This window comes from Phytophthora sojae (genome assembly GCF_000149755.1).
Source record: "Phytophthora sojae unplaced genomic scaffold PHYSOscaffold_3, whole genome shotgun sequence".
Taxonomy (NCBI): domain Eukaryota; phylum Oomycota; class Peronosporomycetes; order Peronosporales; family Peronosporaceae; genus Phytophthora; species Phytophthora sojae.
Genome location: NW_009258117.1, coordinates 2,658,307 through 2,676,590, shown reverse-complemented (window position 1 = coordinate 2,676,590; position 18,284 = coordinate 2,658,307). Strand labels below are relative to the sequence as shown.

Sequence of the window (18,284 nt, the reverse complement as noted above, 5' to 3'; positions counted from 1 at the left end):
GAGTATCCACGTGTATCTAGTGTAGCTAGCTCTAGCATGCTGTCTGCAGATTCGTGAGCTCCGCGTCCGCGAAGCGCACAGGTTCGTTCCAGTTGGGCTTCTGCGGGTCGAGCGAGAACACGATCAGCTGCAGCTCGCGGTTCGAGGTGACGTCTGCAGGTCGCGGCGTGGGGAGGAAATCGTCGTCTCTGACGCGCTCGAAGCGGAAGCCGAAGGCCACGGCCTCCTTGAACAGCAGGTCCTCGGTGGACTGCGCGCGGCACACGAAGCCGCAGCAGAACTTGGTCTCCAGCGGGTTCCGCGACCGAAGCAGCAGATACTTGATGGTCTGAAGAATGGGCTTGACCAGAATGGGCCAACAGACGACGTCGGCGCCGATGAGCACGTCCACGGGGTGCGGGAACGCTCGCTCGAAGGCTTCCACGCTCTCGTGGTCGCCCCAGAGCAGCGGCAGCGCCTGCACTTTGCTGGAGTCGGCGTTGGCTTCGGCGTTCTCCTCCAGCAGCTCCAGCACGATGTCGTTGCCGTCCGTTAGAGCGGTGTGGGCTCTACAAATTATTGCCCCCAAGATACACAGCCCCGCACGTCAACTAGTACTCATGAGCAGGGCATCCCAACGCAGCAGTCAACGCACGCGAACTGAGAGGCGACGAGTCCGCTGAGCCCAGCGCCGGCGCCGAGCTCCACCACCGTCTTGCCAGCGATCTCCTCGCGGTGGGTCACGAGGTACCAGGCCAGGAAGGCCGAGACCGGCCACACCACTTGGCCGGTCAGGTCGTGGTCTGTGGAGGCGGCATGGGAGCACAAGAGCTGCTGCTTGACGACGCCGAAGTCGAACTCCTGCGTCTCGTAGCTGCGCGGCACCAAAAGTCAGCCATAAGAACGAGGAATACAGTGCAACAAAGACAGCAAGAAACGCACTCGCGGTTCACGAACAGGTCCGTGCTGAAGAAGTCCTCGTAGTCATCGGGTTGCTGCGGCGTCTGCGGGGAGCTACTCATGGCCATGGGTTGGTCGTCAAGTGAGGCTGGGCTGTGTACCCATCTGTCCGTACTGTGCGACGACGATTTAGTGCCACTTCATACACTTCAACATGGTAAAACTACTGTACATCGCCCAAAGCTGGCACCAATGCTATGATCCAGTCGACCCCTTTGCATTTATTCTACAAGTGTTCTACCTAGAGCTCCCATCGGTTCGGGCAACGGAGGCAAATGACGATAATCCGCGTGCGATCCACCACGGCCTTGCGGCGCCACTGGCGATAGCGCGTGCGCGAGCTGCCACAGTTGCGGCACTCGAACAGGTCCGACTCGAAGCCCTCGGCCTCGCGGCCGTCCCGCATCACCTCGTGCGTGCGCTTCCTGATCCACTCCTTGCGCTGGCGCACCAGCTGCGGGTTGGCCATGTCGCGGCCGTTCATGCGCACGAGGCTGTGCGAGGGCAGCTCGCCCGACACCAGGCGGTTGCGCAGATCGACATTGCGCGAGTCCTTGAGATTAAATAACAGCGTCCGCGCCTTGTGCGCGTACGCTTTCGTCAGCGAGTAGCTGTTGCGGTTGACCACGTACACACAAGTTAGCCTTTTAATCCAAGCTCATATCCCCAATATCCCTCACACCTTTGTCCATAGGCAGCGTAGAGCTCCGCCTCCACGTCCAGCGCCACCGCCACGGCGTTCGAGTCCAAGGGACGCAGAATATCGGTCATTCTGGAAGAGAAGCGACGTCGCGCAACGGAGACGCTCGCGAGACTCCATGACTTGCACACCCGCCCCACTTGGCCGAAGCTGATGATCAGAGCGAGCACCTCCTGCGGCAGCGAGGCTGCTACCGAAGGTCGAGCCGACGCCTTCGCTTTCTCCTCCAGCTTCATCTCCAAGCCATGAGCTGCATCGCCCGCACTTGCCGTACCTGCAATATATTGCGCAGCCGCCCTTAAGTTCGTCTCCATCTCGAAGAGATCAACAGCATGCCCAGATCGACCGATACTAAAGCAAAGTACCTGCGAGGTCCAGTTCCTCCTCGAGCTCCAGCGCCCACGCGTCGTCATCTTCTTCCTCCTCTCTCGGCACGGACGACGCCATAACTGTCACGTGTCAATTCTTCGGTCAGTCGGTCACGCAGCGACGTCCAGGTCCCTCTTCCGTCGGCGGCCGCTCAGCAATTGGGCTCATAGTGAGCTGCAGTGGGAAACGCTGGCGTGTTGCACGAACAAAGACAACAGTGTGGCCCACACCGCGTCTGACTCTTGATATGTCGCACGAATGTCGCTTCAACGGATCCCAATACAAAATCCGAGCCACGCGGCCGCAAAAGGTCAGTGACCACCGACCGGAGCCAAGATGATGCGGCAACGCGCTGTCAAGAGCGACGTGGACGACGGCGGCCTGGGCGACGGTGAGAGCGCCGTGACCCGCTCGGCGCGCCGCGTGCTGAAGAAGGTGGACGTGTACCCGAAGATGCACCGCGAGTTCAAGGTGCAGACGGAGTTCGGCGCCACGGTGTCAATCGTGGCGGGCATCGTCATGGCCATCCTCTTCCTGTCGGAGCTGAGCGCGTACTGGAGCCTCAACACGCACGAGCACATGGTCGTGGACTCGTCGCTGGGCGAAAAGCTGCAGGTGAACCTGGACGTGAGCTTCCTGGCCGTCAACTGCCGCGACGCGCACATCAACGCCATGGACGTGGCCGGCGAGCTGCAGGTCAATATGCACCAGACCGTCGTCAAGACGCGGCTGGACGCCGACGGCAACACCATCGGCCGCCCCATCTCCATGATCACGGACGAGGGCGCGGAGGAGCAGGCCAAGACTGCGCTGCCCGAGGGATACTGCGGCAGCTGCCACGGGGCTCAGCACCCGGCGGGCAAAGAGTGCTGCAACACGTGCGAGGACGTGAAGGAGGCCTTCATCTACAGCGACTTCTCGCTTGAGGACGCCGAGCAGAAGGAGCAGTGCGTGCGCGAGATAATGGAGGCTGAGAAGCTCGCGCAGGACGGTGAGGGATGCCGGTTCACGGGCAAGATGTTCGTGAACCGCGTGGCTGGCAACTTCCACGTCGCTCTCGGACGCACGTTTCACCGCCAGGGACGACTCGTGCACCAGTTCCGTCCCGGACAGGAACACACGTACAACTCGAGTCACATCATCCACAGCTTGTCCTTCGGCGAGCCGATGCCAGGAGTTGCAGGGCCCCTTGACGGCGTCTCCAAGATCGCGGAGCAATGTAAGTGGACTTGGCGTTGTTTGTGCGATGACAGGTGGCGTTTTGACGATCTGAATCTCGTGTGCGTGTTTTGATATGTAGCTGGCGGCGTGTTCCAGTACTACATCAAGATTGTGCCTACGATTTACAGCGACATCGACGAGAACACGATTCACTCGTACCAGGTGCGTCACAACGCCCTCAACTCACTCTAAATGCCCTTTGACTAACCTCAATGTTGTTGTGCCAGTTCTCCGTCACCCAGCAGGGCAACTACCTGAACCCGCGCGGTCAGATGACGTCGCTCCCTGGTACGAAATGCCTCTGGGTTCGCGAATCATGATCTTGTTTCTAACCTACTTATTTGCGGACTACGCAGGCACCTTCTTCGTGTTTGACCTGTCTCCATTCATGGTGAAGGTGGAGAACGATCGCATGCCGTTCACCCACTTCCTGACCAAGGTTTGTGCCATCGTCGGCGGAGTCATCTCGGTGCGTTCTGGGCTCCTACAGCAACTTGCCGCTCGCTCTCGCACTCACACTTGTTTCGTTTGCGTCATGCCTTCCTTCAGATCGCGGGCTTCGTGGACTCGTTCATGTACAACTCGCTGCACGTGCGTCGTCGTGTGTCCACCAACAGCGGCGCGACCAAGTTCGGCTAAGGCAATCAATCCCCTGCAGCAGAATACAAGTACTACGTAGCGAAGGACGCCAATGGCCATAGACTGTCGATTCACATTTTTCAAAATCCATGTTGTTCTGTCCTCCGTTGTCCACAACATATGCTTCCTTAAGTACACAATTACCCCTACATACAATAATCCCATATTACAAATGGGGGAGGAAGTGCGCAATGCCGCCGAGCGGCTCCGGAAGCTGCTGCGCGCCGCCCAGTACCCGCAGCTGAGCGCGCTGCGCCTCGAGGATGGGGACGTGGCCGACCTGCTGCGCGTGCTGCACTTCGTGCTGCTGGACTCGTCGCGGGCCGTGGCGCAGTTCCTCGTGGACAGGGGCTACGACCTGTACGGCAAGACGGACGCGCGCTTCGTGGAGAGCGCCTTCCGCCTGCTGCGCGACGAGTTCCGCTGCTTCCCGTCGCTGAGCGTGCCGCAGTTCCTGTCCAAGCAGTTCGTGGCGCGCAGACTCGCGATCGTGGCGGACGCGGCGGCGGCAGTGGCGCAGAAGCGCCAGGAGCTGCAGAGACTCAAGCGCAGGGAGGAGGCCGTGTGGTCCCCGCCCCAGGCGGCCGCCAGGGGCCGGCGAGAGCTCCAGCCGACGGTGGAGAACCACGTGCTGCCCAGCGCGGTGGCCAACCACGCAGCCAGCATATTGCAGCACCTCAAGCAGCAGCAGAGTGAAGGAGAGCAGACGGCTCGACGACGCGTCCGACGGGCGTCAAGCGAGACGCCAGTGCAAGTTAATGGGGCTGCAGAGCGAGTGGTGCCTCCGCCGACGCCAACCTTTGCGGTGCAGCAAGATGGCGGCAGTGCTCCACCTGTACGTTGAAGTGGACAATAAGAGGAGTGGATGCAAGGGCTGAGCTGACGGGGATCTCTGTTGTGCTGTGGTGCATGTAGGTTGGTGTGAGGTTTGCAAGTGAGAGTGCGCGGAGCATGAGCGAGGGAAGTTTCGCTGGAGGTGACAGAGTGCAAGCAGATAGCAGAGTGGAGTTACCTCAGCAACAGCAGCCATGCAGTTGCTCGCACGATACAGAGAAGTTGGCAAAGGCCATCAGTGACCTCAGTCGCCAGATGAGCGAGATGTCGAGCGCGCTAATGGGCAAGATGTCTAGTGTGGAAACCCGCCTCGGTCGTCTAGAAAACCAGATGCATGACATTCAAGCAACAGTAGAGGATCAACGCGCAGACGCTGGATCGAATTCTACGCGGACAGTCACAGCGGCAGTTAAGGGTGGATCCGCGGATGTGGCTGATAGGCGAGCAGGCATGGATGTCGAGCAACCCTGCGCGTGGCCACCACAGCCTTCCGTCTTCGAAAGGTACTAAGTCACTCTCGGAGCTCCGTGGGCGACTGGAAGAATGACTCATCGTCAAGTCAACAACCTGGCAAGGGTTAACAAACGTTATGGGTTTACATTCGACATTTCATACCAAGCTTCTCTCAAGACATCGAAGGGCAGCACGCTGTCAAAGGAAGTGGTCGCATTGCTTGGGGCGACTTCCCGGTTACTTAGCAAGCGTGGGGGACACTGCACTTGCTAAGCAATCTGGCGACTTCAGCGAAAGTGGGTCGATCACCAGCTCGCTGGCTCCAGCAGCGCTGAATGATTCGCTTCAACGCGGGCGTAACCTTCTTGTCGCGAATCTGCGGGCGGTTCCCCTCCTTCGCGAACAGAACTGCAGCGAACGGACCCTTGCCCACGAACTGGCGGAGGTTCTGCTGGTACGGCTCCTCTTCGTGCAGCACCTCGTTCATCAGCACGCCGAACGAGTACACGTCCGTCTTCTCGTTGGCGATCACGCTCGAGCTGAGCAGCTCCGGGGCCATGTACGCCGCGGTACCTCCGGTGATGCCCTCGTAGTCGACGTCGTCGTCGCCGTCGCTGCTGGCACCGCCGAGCATATGCGACGACGTGGTGCTGGCCGCCTTGGCACGGAACGTGGCGAGCCCGAAGTCAGCAATCTTGGCGTGGAAGTCGTCGGTGACCAGCACATTCTGCGGCTTCAGGTCGCCATGCGTGACGTTGCACTCGTGCAGCTGCGCCATGCCGTAGGCGATGGCCAGCAGGATGTTGAGCTTGACGCGGCCGTCCGTCATCTTGGCCTCGGTGCGCGGGTCCTCGCAGTAGTGCAGCAGGTAGCTGAGACTGCCCTTGGGCACGTACTCCATGACGAGGCTCACGGGGTTGAGCGTGTAGCCGTAGAGCTGCACGATGTTGGGGTGGTCGCCGAGCATACCGAGGATGAGCGTTTCGCGGACGAACATCTTGCGCTCCTTCTTGGTGAGTTTGGCGGCGTGCAGCTTCTTGACGGCCACGTCCTTCGCGCTCCACTTGCCCTTGTACACGGTGCCGAAGCCGCCGTGGCCGAGCGGCTCGGCGTCCTGGTCGATGTCCAGGTCGTTGTCGAAGTCGAGCTGCGTGACGCTGCTCTTGGGCATGAAGCTGTCGTCGCCGGCGTCGTCGTCCACGTTGGCGAAGGCTTCTCGCAGGTTTGCGGTGGCACGGACTGGCTCGGGCTCGGAGACCATTTCGACGGGCATGTCGCGCTGCTGCTGCATGAGGCGGTCGAAGAGCTGATCCTCGAGGCGCTTGGTGTTGTAGTAGTCGTCTCGCTTGTCCTCTTGGGTCAAGGCCGGTGATCCCCCGATGAAGTGGCGCGCGACGGCCTTGGTCATGTCCGGGGATCCGTCCTTGAGGCATGGGACCCATGCCGGGAGGTCGTCGGCTGGGTGCCAGCGTTGAGCTTGGCTCTGGACCCAGTCCTTGGCTTTGGTCGTGCGCAGGTCGGGGGCTCCAGCTTTCGTGACGGGGACGTTGGTAGGGATTCCCTGCATTCGAGTCTGTGGCTTCGCACCCTTGCAGTTCTTGGCTCCGCGTTTGGGCTTGTTGCCAGAGTCCAATGCAAGCTTCTCCATTTTCGCGACGACTTCCCGAGACGACTTGTACCGCATATCCAGCGCTCCCGACTTCGTGTAGTGTAGTCCACTACTGGAAGGCGCTGGGGGAGGGACTGCAGCCGCCTTGTTGAGCTGCTGGGCGACTGCTTGAGAGCTCTTGTACCTCATGTCCAGCGCGCCTGACTTTGTGTAGTGCAGGTTGTCTGATGGTCTCGCAGCCGGAGCTGCAGCCGCCTGCGCGACGGCAGCGCGTGAGCTGGAGTAGCGCATGTCCAAGCCGCCGCTCTTGGTGTAGTGCAGCTCCGAGGCGGACGAGCGACTGCTCGTTCTCGCGGGCTTTGAGTAAGAAGACGAGGTGGAAGCGCTGGCGCCTGCGTAGTAGCCAGACGCCACCGCGTCGCGGGAGCTGCTGTAGCGCATGTCCAGGGCACCCGATTTGGTGTAGTGCAGACCCGACGACGATGAGCTGCTGTAACTCGGTCTCGAGTAGCTTGGTGTCGAGTAGGAGCTTGACGAGGATGAATACCCCGCGGCCACTGCAGCTCGTGAACTGCTGTAGCGCATGTCCAGAGCTCCACTCTTCGTGTAGTGTAGATCGCTCATGTTGGCAGATCCTGGTGGGCTTGAGTGTCTGTAGAAGAAGGTCTTGCTGTTAGCTTAGCTGTTTGCTTCGTTGGAAATCGGGAAGTGATCACTCTCATCGAGTGTTGGGATTCATTGTCGATATTCGAGATCTCCTCAGTTCTAAACCCCCGGGTCTTATCCTGAATGTCCACCATATTAATGCGGAGGACGAGAGGACAGCAAGCTGTCCACAGTTTGGAGGACTATTCGTAAGGACGAAGGAAGGGTCTGCTGCTGACTTCATTCATTGAGTGGCTGCTTTACGGAAATGGTCACTACCAACTAATCACCTTCACATCTCATTGTGCCACCCACGCGGTTCTTGGGCATACGCCGAGTACGCAATTGACAGGTGGACATTCGAGTACAGCGCCTCGTAGGATGTCCCACTTGGATGTTCCGTAGCAGCAGCAACTAGTTCGCGTTCTCGATCAGCGTAAAGCGAACGTTGAGCCTTAGTCCATCCGATTGGCCGCTCCGCAAGCACGTTATGGATGGCGCGTCGTTCAAGTAGCGTAAGCCCCGCAAAGGCTTCGGACGACAAGAGTTCAAGTGGAAGCTGGCGTAGCATCTCGTTGTCTCCACGCAGCACCATGAGGATCGGGAAGATCTTGAAGCGCCGAGCAAGCTCCGGCGAAGTCATCTTGGCCAATGCAGCCTCATCCAACGCAGCAGCTTCAATGGGCATGACGCGGCGAATCTGCCAAGCCGCCGCAGCGTTGACCAGCCGATTGGTTTCGGTCCAAAGCGCTGCGTCCAGGACGTCCTTCTCTGGACATGGAGTGCCAGCCCTGTTGTTGTTGAATACCAGTGCGGGGGTGCAAGGCTGCAGGTGAACGGGCGAAATGCCGATAGGAGGCACTGGAGTCAGCGCGATCCCGCTAGCGACCTTCTTGTTCACGCAGGAGACCCACTCCACGTACGATTCTTCATCGTCTTCATGCTTTCCCTTGAGGCAGTCGCTGAATACGCGAGCGAACCAGTGGCCCACGTGCTTTTCTGCCAGGTAGTACGAGCTGAGCATCGCGAGTAGAGAGAGAGAGAGCGAGAGCGCTACGAAGGAGTGTCTTAGCTTGGATGTTTGCTTCTGCTGGCAGAATGAGGAATGGGCGACGTCTTCCATCGCGTAGTCATGGCAAGACCAATCTCTCCATCAAGCTCCAGCAAGTGATGCAAAGTGGCATCTGATTCGCATGTTGAAGCGGACTGACATATGGCTACACAAATCCCTGTCATTTCCGCTTGCTCAAGCATCGCGCAAGAGCCTCACTTTCCCATCCGCGCCCAAGCCAAGCCCGTCAAGCCTGAGCCAAGCAGCAACTTCAGCAAGTTTACGTAGCCAGCCGCCAGCATGAGCCTCCACTACACGAAGAGTGGGGCGCTCGACATGCGCTACAGCAGCTCGCGCGCCGCCGTCTCTTCGGGGTATTCCGGCGGCGGGGGAGGAGGCTACTCGAGCTACGGAGGGGGAGACAGCCGCAGCGGCCGATCTTCCTCTTCCTCCTCCTCCTCTTCAGGCCTCCACTACACCAAGAGCGGCGCCCTGGACATGCGCTACAGCAGCTCCCGCGACGCGGTGGCGTCTGGCTACTACGCAGGCGCCAGCGCTTCCACCTCGTCTTCTTACTCAAAGCCCGCGAGAACGAGCAGTCGCTCGTCCGCCTCGGAGCTGCACTACACCAAGAGCGGCGGCTTGGACATGCGCTACTCCAGCTCACGCGCTGCCGTCGCGCAGGCGGCTGCAGCTCCGGCTGCGAGACCATCAGACAACCTGCACTACACAAAGTCAGGCGCGCTGGACATGAGGTACAAGAGCTCTCAAGCAGTCGCCCAGCAGCTCAACAAGGCGGCTGCAGTCCCTCCCCCAGCGCCTTCCAGTAGTGGACTACACTACACGAAGTCGGGAGCGCTGGATATGCGGTACAAGTCGTCTCGGGAAGTCGTCGCGAAAATGGAGAAGCTTGCATTGGACTCTGGCAACAAGCCCAAACGCGGAGCCAAGAACTGCAAGGGTGCGAAGCCACAGACTCGAATGCAGGGAATCCCTACCAACGTCCCCGTCACGAAAGCTGGAGCCCCCGACCTGCGCACGACCAAAGCCAAGGACTGGGTCCAGAGCCAAGCTCAACGCTGGCACCCAGCCGACGACCTCCCGGCATGGGTCCCATGCCTCAAGGACGGATCCCCGGACATGACCAAGGCCGTCGCGCGCCACTTCATCGGGGGATCACCGGCCTTGACCCAAGAGGACAAGCGAGACGACTACTACAACACCAAGCGCCTCGAGGATCAGCTCTTCGACCGCCTCATGCAGCAGCAGCGCGACATGCCCGTCGAAATGGTCTCCGAGCCCGAGCCAGTCCGTGCCACCGCAAACCTGCGAGAAGCCTTCGCCAACGTGGACGACGACGCCGGCGACGACAGCTTCATGCCCAAGAGCAGCGTCACGCAGCTCGACTTCGACAACGACCTGGACATCGACCAGGACGCCGAGCCGCTCGGCCACGGCGGCTTCGGCACCGTGTACAAGGGCAAGTGGAGCGCGAAGGACGTGGCCGTCAAGAAGCTGCACGCCGCCAAACTCACCAAGAAGGAGCGCAAGATGTTCGTCCGCGAAACGCTCATCCTCGGTATGCTCGGCGACCACCCCAACATCGTGCAGCTCTACGGCTACACGCTCAACCCCGTGAGCCTCGTCATGGAGTACGTGCCCAAGGGCAGTCTCAGCTACCTGCTGCACTACTGCGAGGACCCGCGCACCGAGGCCAAGATGACGGACGGCCGCGTCAAGCTCAACATCCTGCTGGCCATCGCCTACGGCATGGCGCAGCTGCACGAGTGCAACGTCACGCATGGCGACCTGAAGCCGCAGAATGTGCTGGTCACCGACGACTTCCACGCCAAGATTGCTGACTTCGGGCTCGCCACGTTCCGTGCCAAGGCGGCCAGCACCACGTCGTCGCATATGCTCGGCGGTGCCAGCAGCGACGGCGACGACGACGTCGACTACGAGGGCATCACCGGAGGTACCGCGGCGTACATGGCCCCGGAGCTGCTCAGCTCGAGCGTGATCGCCAACGAGAAGACGGACGTGTACTCGTTCGGCGTGCTGATGAACGAGGTGCTGCACGAAGAGGAGCCGTACCAGCAGAACCTCCGCCAGTTCGTGGGCAAGGGTCCGTTCGCTGCAGTTCTGTTCGCGAAGGAGGGGAACCGCCCGCAGGTTCGCGACAAGAAGGTTACGCCCGCGTTGAAGCGAATCATCGAGCGCTGCTGGAGCCAGCGGCCCGAGGATCGTCCAACTTTCGACAAAATCTCCAAGCTGCTCCCCATCTGCAGCGTGCCACACGCGTGCTAATTTCTTTGAGTTGGAGCGCAATGGGCGACCACAAGTCGTCGTGGATGTTGCTGCCGTGTGAGCAGCCACGAAAACTTCTATGAGTGCATGGAACTCGTTGAAGCGCCGTACAGAGATCTCACCGATCTTGTCCGTCGGCTTGACAATGAACAGAAGCCGGTATCGTCACAGGCCCGTGCGCGGGCCACTGCATTAGAAGAGAAAGAAACCCCAGAAAAACAAGATCACAAGAAAACCAAATACTTAAATAAAAAGGTCAGCTCGTGAGAGCTGGCAAAAAAATGTTGTGCATCGCCTTCATGTATTTCTACATGTTCTACTCCCATGTTCACCTCTGTGCAGTTTTCTTCTCTTCTTTCATTTCACCTTCAGGGGACGGCTCCGATGCAAGCTGCCTGTCCTGCGTTTCACTTTTCGGCGTCCTTGTCGCTTGATTCGTCTTCATGCAGTCAGCCTTATCCCTTCCCGAGGCAATATTCACACTTATTTCGCTCTTAACCTTGTCTGGCTCGCGTTTGATGTGATCGACTGCCACGCCAGCCACTATAGAGCTTGAACCCGATTGAACTGCCCCCGGTACGAACGGCTTTGCATCCGCGCTTAGCTTGGGCTGAGTCACTTCAACTTTAACGGAGCGCTTGATGTCCACCACAGTCCAGGTGTCTGCTGTCGCTGAGTCAACCAGAACGTACTCCTCATCTTTGTCTTCTACTGGAGCCTTGGTCTCCACCGCCACGGCCGTCTTTGGCTTTGTCTTGCCAGTATGTGAAGTGTGGAGGTCCATATCCACGTATAACTGCTGTAATTCAGCGCTAAGTGCATCCAGAGCAGGCGTTTCCCCCTCGTCAGCTAATTTCCACTGACACCTTCGAAGGGCAGAGCCCATTTCGCTTCGAATCCTCCGAGTCACGTCTCGCGCGAGACGAGTGTCGTCGCGTTTCTCGGCCAGCATGTAGTCCGTGAACATCTTCAGTCCTCGGTGGCCCGTCAGCGAGTCGTCGAGGAACCTTGAGATAGCGGCCCCTTTCATCTTGTTCGTGGTCGCGCGCGTTAAACACAAATTCGGCAGTTCGTTGACGATCTCCTCCCGCAGCATGAACGCCACATCCTGTGCCTCCTCCTCTCCAGCTCGGAACTCAACGCGCTGGAAGGCGTACGCGAAGCACTGCTTCTCTAGAATATGGTCCAGCTCCACTGCCCCCACGGTATTCAAGTCCAGCTTGTCTCCATGGTACAGGTCCCGCCCCTTGAACTTCTTGACGATATCCGCCTCCACGCTGCTCCTGAGTCCCGGGTCGTTGAACAGACTCGGAGGCACAAAAGACGCCGCGAACTTGGGGTCGTGCGCCGCGCAGCAGTAGTCGTACCCTGTCTTCGCGTTATTCCTACAGCGCTGGTCCGAGCCCGGCAGCACCCCCATACACAGCGGCAGCTCCGTCTTGACGACGCGATGAGCTGTGCAGAACCCGTCGGCATCGATCCCCACCGTCTGGGGACAGCGCCGTCCTGTATTGGGCAGCACGGCCGCGCACTGTCCCGTGACGGGGGCGTCCACCCGCTGGTGGAACTGGCAGTAGCCGCGGGCGTCCAGCCCCCATTTGACCTTGCAGCGGCGGCCAGAGGCGCGCGCGATGCCCTTGCACTGGCTGGCGTTGGGCGCGTGGTACTTGCAGAAGCCGTCGGCGTCCAGATTCCACGTGACGGAGCACGGCGAGCCGCGCTTGGTCACGCCATGACACGCGCCGGGGGTGGCGGAGACGGGAGGCACCGGCGCTTGAGACCGATGGTGCGCGCAGTAGCCGGCCTCGTCGAGGTCCCATTTGACTCGGCAGCGCTGGCCCGAGGTGCGGGCGATGCCGAGACACTGCGCAGCGTCACGCGCGTGATACTTGCAGTAGCCGTCGGCGTCGAGGCCGAACGAGATGGCGCACGGCTTGCCCTGCGTGGTCACGCCGCGGCAGGGCATGACGAATTTTGTACCGAAGGGGTACAATTGGGAGAATGGGCACAGAACGGTTACAAGTTGAAGTGAGGAGTCGTGCAGTGCTCATTCTCAAATTCCCAAGTCGAGATTAGGACGACAGCAGCAGCGCGATGGTCCAAGTCTGCAAGGGATGTAAGCCCAACGGGGTTCGTTGCAAGATTGACCGGGGGCTTGACGATCAGGGCTATTGCCGCCATCACGATTGGCAAGGCCGCCCCATGCGCCAAGGCTTCGAGGTCGACACGCGGAAGTCATGCACGAACCACGCCAAACTCGACTACGACTATTGCTGCGCGGCCCATGACCCGTCAATCCGCCTGATCCGCCCTCATGTGCTCGACCCGATCGCGCCAGGACTCCGTGCTCGAGTTGAAGACGACGTCGTCGCCCGCAATGGCGGCAAAGACATCTACAACCGCAAGGCGCTGAACTTGCGATCGCCACTGTTGGAAAAGGTAGGGCGCCGCGGGGATTGAACTCACAACATAGCTGTAGAACATAGCTTGTTAGACCGTTACACCATACAGGCGCCCCGGTCGTCGTCTCTTCGGGCTGGGACTTGACACTGTCTGATTGCATATTCCAACAGCCACGTGCGCTCCAGCTCGACGAGCTTCGCCGGGAAGATGACTTCTTGTTGGCCACGGATTTCCTTCGAGACAATGTTGTCAACGAGCTTGACAACCTGGCACTTACGCGTTCGAGCACGAACTGCATCAAGGGCAGAGCGGTCTGGAAGTTCCTCGGCGACTCGCTTACGGGTCATCGTGACAACACAACATTCACTAGCTACCTGTTGGATGCCAAGCGCGACGACGAGACGCTCGGACGAGATGCCACTCGTCGGATCACGCGCTATATGGGTCAGGCCATAAAGAAGTGCCAGCGCACACTGGCTGACGAAGACGACACGCCTGTTCTGGAGCAGCTCAGCGAGCGCGTGCAGAGACTCCGTGTGGACATGAAGCTGGGAAGGGCTCGTTAAAACGATCTTACCGATCACAGTATTGCGGCTTGGTATTAGCAAAAGCCGATGAAGCAACACATAACTGCATTTGAAGGCAATAAGAAAGCACAGCAGAAACAAGAGGGGAAAAACTACAACCAGAAACAATAGATAACAACAAAAACAATAAAAAGAGAGGGCGGGAAAAGAAGATCGTGTTGCCATGTTGGTAATATTATGGTATGAACCGAGTCTACACACTCGATGCAATGCCTCTCCGAAGCTTCTGCCACTTTGAGTTTTCAGCAACTACCTTCGAGAGCAAACCCACCACATTATCAATGTGCGAACTGTCCATGTCGAGGCCAGACGCAAGAAGTGCACCCCGTCCACAACCGAGTGGATGAGAACGCCTTGACCGACTCGTTCACGCGGCGGAGCAGCGCTTCGTTGAGTCCACGGCCTCCGAAGGCCACGTAGAAGCACACAAGGCCCATCCGCGCCTCGCGAAGAGCTTGAAGCGGCTGTCCTTCGTTTAGCAGGCCGAGGAGCTTTTGACGAGCGCGACTCAAGCACCAGTCTGCCCAACACCACCGCAGAACCTATGCCGAAGAGGTGATGATGGAATGTACTGTATTTCAACATCTTGGCACAAAACTAACTGATTCTACACAACTTCCATGTGCTCCTGAAGATGGCTACGAACTACAGTACCAGCACAATGGACGACGACGAGGAGGAATTCGCGTACTCTGAAGGCGAGCTGGACGACGAGGAAGAGGACGACGTGGACTGGGAGGACGTCCAGACATCGCAGCCCGCCTCTGACCCTCCAACCTCTCAGCCGGAGGCCCCCAATTCCCCTCCAGAGACCCACGAGACCGCCCCAACCAGCGACGCTGCGCCTGAGACGTCCGAGTCGGCGCCAACTCTGCAGCAAATTGACTGGGACCAAGTGAACCAGTCGTTGGCCGAACAGGACGCAGCCTCAGTAGCTCGCAAAAGGCGACGGGCGCCCATCCGTCTCACGAAGGACGAGAAGGAGCGAGAGAAGGCGCTGCACCAGACGCATCTATTGGTTCTGTTGGCCACCCGCATCAAATGGAGCACAGTGAGCCGCTCGCAATTGCTGCGGGGTCTGCTGCTGTCTCTGACCGCCGGCAGCGATGTGGATTTCTTCGCAGAGATGAAGCAGCAGCCGCTTTCCTACTCTTTGGAGCTGCTGGTTCGGTGGTTCAATCGCGAGTTTCGACTGGCAGATGAGGTGCAGGAGGAGACTGCTCAGGGGGAACTGATGACGGAGTCCAGCCTTATGAACTTCTTCTTCGCTCGAAAAGGACGCGACTATGAGCTCACAGTGCTGTTTGCTGCGTTGTGTGGAGCTCTCCAGTTGCGTTATCGCTTGACGTGTGCGTTGGACCCGTTGTTGGTGCAAAAGGGGAAGGCGTTCGAGTCGTCGTTCAAGCAGAAACCAACCAAGCGACGACGGGCACGGAAGATCGCAGACACGATACTAAAGAAGAAGAAGAAGATCGGGTCGGATGACGGCGATGAAGAGGAGAAAGAAGTCGAGGAGGAGTTGGACCCGGAGAGTGGAGCAGCTGTCGACAGAGTGTTTTGGCTGTGGTGTGAAGTTTTGGACGAAAAGACCAAGAGCTGGATCCACGTGGATGTTGTGCGTCGGCTTGTTGGACGGCCTCAGGAGGTTGAGCCGCTGCGAGGCAAGGCAGCGCGCTTCTCGTATGTTATCAGCATCCAAGATAACGAGTTGCTGGTGGACGTAACTTCCCGATATACAGTGCAATGGAGCAAGAGCTTAGAGTTGCGTCTTGCTGATTCGTGGCTGAAGCAAGTGATCGAGCGGTTCAATGACGACGCAATGATCCAACGTGGTGTATCCGCAGAAACAGCATCGGCGACTTTTTTGAAGCCTGAAGACGTGGAGAAGGCTCTCGAGGATGAGAAGAAGTCGCTGGAGACATTGAAGCTCGACGAGGGCATGCCCACGAGCGTGGAAGGGTTCCGAAAGCACCACTTGTACTGCCTGGAGCGCCATCTCGGACAGCTCGAGTGTCTTCATCCACGGAAGGTGGTGGGGTTGTTCAACGGCCAGCCTGTGTTTCTGCGGGAACATATACAGCCGCTGCAGTCCGCCTTCAAATGGCGTCGTCTCGGCCGTGTAGTGAAGGAGAGCGAGCGGGAGAAGCCTGCCAAGTGGAAGTCACGAGGCAGCGACCCCAGCTCCAAACCCGCCGGCGAGAGCGATGGCAGTGACGGCGAAGACGGCAAATCTGGTGCTGGTGGTGCGCTCTTCGGCTTATGGCAGACGACCGAGTTCGAGCCTCCGCCCATGGTCGACGGCCGCGTCCCCAAGAACCAGTACGGGAACATCGAGATCTGGAGCTCGGCCCACGTTCCTCGAGGCGCGGTCCATCTGCGTCTGCCCCGCATCGATACCATTGCTGAGTCGTTGGGCATCGACTTTGCGCCGGCAGTGGTGGGTTTCGAGGTGCGCAACGGACGCACCATGCCCAAAGTGGCAGGCATCATTGTGGCACAGAGCCACGAGGCCACGCTGCTGGACGCCCACGCCGAGAGACAGCAGCAGACCATCGAGAAGGCAATTGAGCACAACTGCAAGCTTGTGCTCAAGCGCTGGGCGAAGCTCACCAAGCGCCTGCTGCTGCGTCAGCGGCTTGAAGACGATTACGGTGCAGTGTAATGTTGACGCTTTTTGAAAGGCATGGGTTATGATTCATATCGTATGACTAATACGGCATGATTTTAAATTAAGGGATCATATCTGCTATTGCGCTAATATTCACATGTATCATAGTATTGTGAGTACATACTTCTACATGTGCCAAGAAGTCTCACGTATGCAGGACACATTGTCCACTTGTTCCTGCGTCCTCCACGTGAATTAGATAAGCACATGCATGATGAAGCTGTTTGGGCTTGTCGTTTTGCACCATGAACATTAGCAACTCGATAGTATTAATTCGTATTTTAACAATAGTAGTAGATTTTGCAGTAGTACTAGTAGTGCTTGCTCGAATTGATCAAATTATACAGTTAGTTGTCGATACTATCCGAGTACTTTATAGTTCAAAGTACTACACAACGAGTACTACCACCTCGTTTACCAATTTCGCATTCAACACTTTCCCTCCGCCGGCCACATCCCCACGCCCCCCAGAACTGGACACCACGCAATGCACCGCCTAGTCTCGGCCTTGCCAAGACGCACCGCTCGCTGCAGCGCTGCTCTCAGCACTCGCGCCGAATGGAAGCGCCAGGTGAAGGAAGGTCTGAGTCTGCACGACTTCCTCTCGAACAGTCGACCCAAGGGCAACTCCAGCGGCACACAGGTCCAGCCGAGCACTTCAAGCCCAGAAGAATCGCTGCAGCAGATCCGCCAGATTCTGGCAGAGATCCGACAATCGGTACGGCTCTGATACACTCAGTGGGGGGCTCAAGAGGTTAACAAGAGCGAGAGAATGACACTCTGACGGACTGTTTGACTCACTCGCTGTGCATTGAAGTCTAGAGAAGAACCAGCACCTGCACAGCTAGTGGACCGATTCGGGCGAGCTCACACTTATCTGCGTATTTCGCTAACCGAGCGCTGCAATTTGAGGTGTCGGTACTGCATGCCGGAGGAGGGGGTGCCCTTGCAGCCCACAGGAGACCTCCTGACCACGCCCGAGATCATCCGATTGGCGAAGCTCTTTGCCTCTTCTGGCGTGAAGAGGATTCGGCTCACGGGTGGCGAGCCGCTGCTTCGGCGAGATTTGGTGGAATTGGTGACTCAGCTGAGAGCGATTCCGGGCATCGAGTCGGTGGGGGTCACGACGAATGGCATCACGCTGCAGAGAAAGCTGCTGGCGTTGCAGCAAGCAGGCGCGGATAGACTGAACATCAGCTTGGACACCTTGCAGCCGGAGAAGTTTGCTCACATCACGAGGCGTCGAGGATTCACGCGGGTCATGAATTCCATTATGGAAGCGCAGACGCTGGGGTTCACCCCGCTCAAGATTAACTGCGTGGTGCAGCGGCATTTCAATCTGGACGAAGTTGTGGACTTTGTGGCTTTCACGGAGAAGCACGCAGTGGACGTGCGCTTTATCGAGTGGATGCCGTTCGACAGCAACAGGTGGAATGACGAGACGTTCGTCCCGTTCAAGGAGATGATGGACATTATCAAGGCCGAGTTCCCCACCGTGAAGAAGCTGCAGGATGGCGCGAATGACACGTCGAAAGCATTCCACGTCCCAGGATTTAAAGGGCAGTTTGGTTTTATCACGTCTATGAGTGAACACTTTTGCGGCTCGTGTAATCGACTTCGACTGACTGCCGATGGGAACTTGAAGGTTTGCCTCTTCGGGAACACCGAGGTCAGCTTGCGGGACGCCATGCGTCACAACATCGCGGACAAGGACATCCGCGCTATTGTCGACGTAGCAGTAAAGCGGAAGAAGTTTGCGCTAGGCGGTCATGGAGACATGTATGGCCTGTCAAAAGCGAAGAACCGCCCGATGATTCTCATCGGAGGGTAGCAGGTTAAATGGATATATCGTTGATGCG

General features: G+C 58.4%; 11 protein-coding genes across 11 annotated transcripts; 6 read left to right on the top strand and 5 right to left on the bottom strand.

Annotated features, from left to right (window-relative positions):
* Positions 1 to 31: 31 nt before the first annotated feature.
* Positions 32 to 1,001, bottom strand: PHYSODRAFT_488903 (hypothetical protein; the record flags this gene model as incomplete). The annotated part of the gene is made up of 3 exons (XM_009524490.1): positions 32 to 548; positions 635 to 853; positions 922 to 1,001. 3 exons carry the CDS (start codon positions 999 to 1,001, stop codon positions 32 to 34), a joined length of 816 nt encoding a protein of 271 aa, XP_009522785.1.
* A 179-nt stretch (positions 1,002 to 1,180) lies between these two features.
* On the bottom strand, positions 1,181 to 1,537 carry PHYSODRAFT_495059 (hypothetical protein; the record flags this gene model as incomplete). The annotated part of the gene is made up of 1 exon (XM_009524489.1): positions 1,181 to 1,537. A coding segment is annotated over one exon (357 nt), but the record flags the coding sequence as incomplete, so codon positions are not given.
* An 807-nt stretch (positions 1,538 to 2,344) lies between these two features.
* Positions 2,345 to 3,868, top strand: PHYSODRAFT_328225 (CopII vesicle protein; the record flags this gene model as incomplete). The annotated part of the gene is made up of 5 exons (XM_009524488.1): positions 2,345 to 3,227; positions 3,309 to 3,391; positions 3,457 to 3,517; positions 3,586 to 3,698; positions 3,779 to 3,868. 5 exons carry the CDS (start codon positions 2,345 to 2,347, stop codon positions 3,866 to 3,868), a joined length of 1,230 nt encoding a protein of 409 aa, XP_009522783.1.
* A 172-nt stretch (positions 3,869 to 4,040) lies between these two features.
* PHYSODRAFT_264462 (hypothetical protein) lies at positions 4,041 to 4,712 on the top strand (the record flags this gene model as incomplete). The annotated part of the gene is made up of 1 exon (XM_009524487.1): positions 4,041 to 4,712. The coding sequence occupies one exon, from the start codon at positions 4,041 to 4,043 to the stop codon at positions 4,710 to 4,712; it is 672 nt and encodes a 223-aa protein (XP_009522782.1).
* A 684-nt stretch (positions 4,713 to 5,396) lies between these two features.
* PHYSODRAFT_496725 (hypothetical protein) lies at positions 5,397 to 6,326 on the bottom strand (the record flags this gene model as incomplete). The annotated part of the gene is made up of 2 exons (XM_009524486.1): positions 5,397 to 5,772; positions 5,827 to 6,326. 2 exons carry the CDS (start codon positions 6,324 to 6,326, stop codon positions 5,397 to 5,399), a joined length of 876 nt encoding a protein of 291 aa, XP_009522781.1.
* Positions 6,327 to 7,701: 1,375 nt separating this feature from the next.
* PHYSODRAFT_264453 (hypothetical protein) lies at positions 7,702 to 8,433 on the bottom strand (the record flags this gene model as incomplete). Its single annotated transcript, XM_009524485.1, has 1 exon — positions 7,702 to 8,433. The coding sequence occupies one exon, from the start codon at positions 8,431 to 8,433 to the stop codon at positions 7,702 to 7,704; it is 732 nt and encodes a 243-aa protein (XP_009522780.1).
* Positions 8,434 to 9,837: 1,404 nt separating this feature from the next.
* Positions 9,838 to 10,767, top strand: PHYSODRAFT_489243 (hypothetical protein; the record flags this gene model as incomplete). The annotated part of the gene is made up of 1 exon (XM_009524484.1): positions 9,838 to 10,767. One exon carries the CDS (start codon positions 9,838 to 9,840, stop codon positions 10,765 to 10,767), a length of 930 nt encoding a protein of 309 aa, XP_009522779.1.
* Positions 10,768 to 11,095: 328 nt separating this feature from the next.
* Positions 11,096 to 12,733, bottom strand: PHYSODRAFT_328220 (hypothetical protein; the record flags this gene model as incomplete). The annotated part of the gene is made up of 1 exon (XM_009524483.1): positions 11,096 to 12,733. The coding sequence occupies one exon, from the start codon at positions 12,731 to 12,733 to the stop codon at positions 11,096 to 11,098; it is 1,638 nt and encodes a 545-aa protein (XP_009522778.1).
* Positions 12,734 to 12,969: 236 nt separating this feature from the next.
* Positions 12,970 to 13,736, top strand: PHYSODRAFT_328219 (hypothetical protein; the record flags this gene model as incomplete). Its single annotated transcript, XM_009524482.1, has 2 exons — positions 12,970 to 13,206; positions 13,341 to 13,736. 2 exons carry the CDS (start codon positions 12,970 to 12,972, stop codon positions 13,734 to 13,736), a joined length of 633 nt encoding a protein of 210 aa, XP_009522777.1.
* A 682-nt stretch (positions 13,737 to 14,418) lies between these two features.
* On the top strand, positions 14,419 to 16,419 carry PHYSODRAFT_489952 (hypothetical protein; the record flags this gene model as incomplete). Its single annotated transcript, XM_009524481.1, has 5 exons — positions 14,419 to 14,499; positions 14,635 to 14,930; positions 15,006 to 15,233; positions 15,309 to 15,591; positions 15,646 to 16,419. 5 exons carry the CDS (start codon positions 14,419 to 14,421, stop codon positions 16,417 to 16,419), a joined length of 1,662 nt encoding a protein of 553 aa, XP_009522776.1.
* A 493-nt stretch (positions 16,420 to 16,912) lies between these two features.
* On the top strand, positions 16,913 to 18,256 carry PHYSODRAFT_264554 (hypothetical protein; the record flags this gene model as incomplete). Its single annotated transcript, XM_009524480.1, has 2 exons — positions 16,913 to 17,143; positions 17,243 to 18,256. 2 exons carry the CDS (start codon positions 16,913 to 16,915, stop codon positions 18,254 to 18,256), a joined length of 1,245 nt encoding a protein of 414 aa, XP_009522775.1.
* Between the last annotated feature and the right edge of the window lie 28 nt (positions 18,257 to 18,284).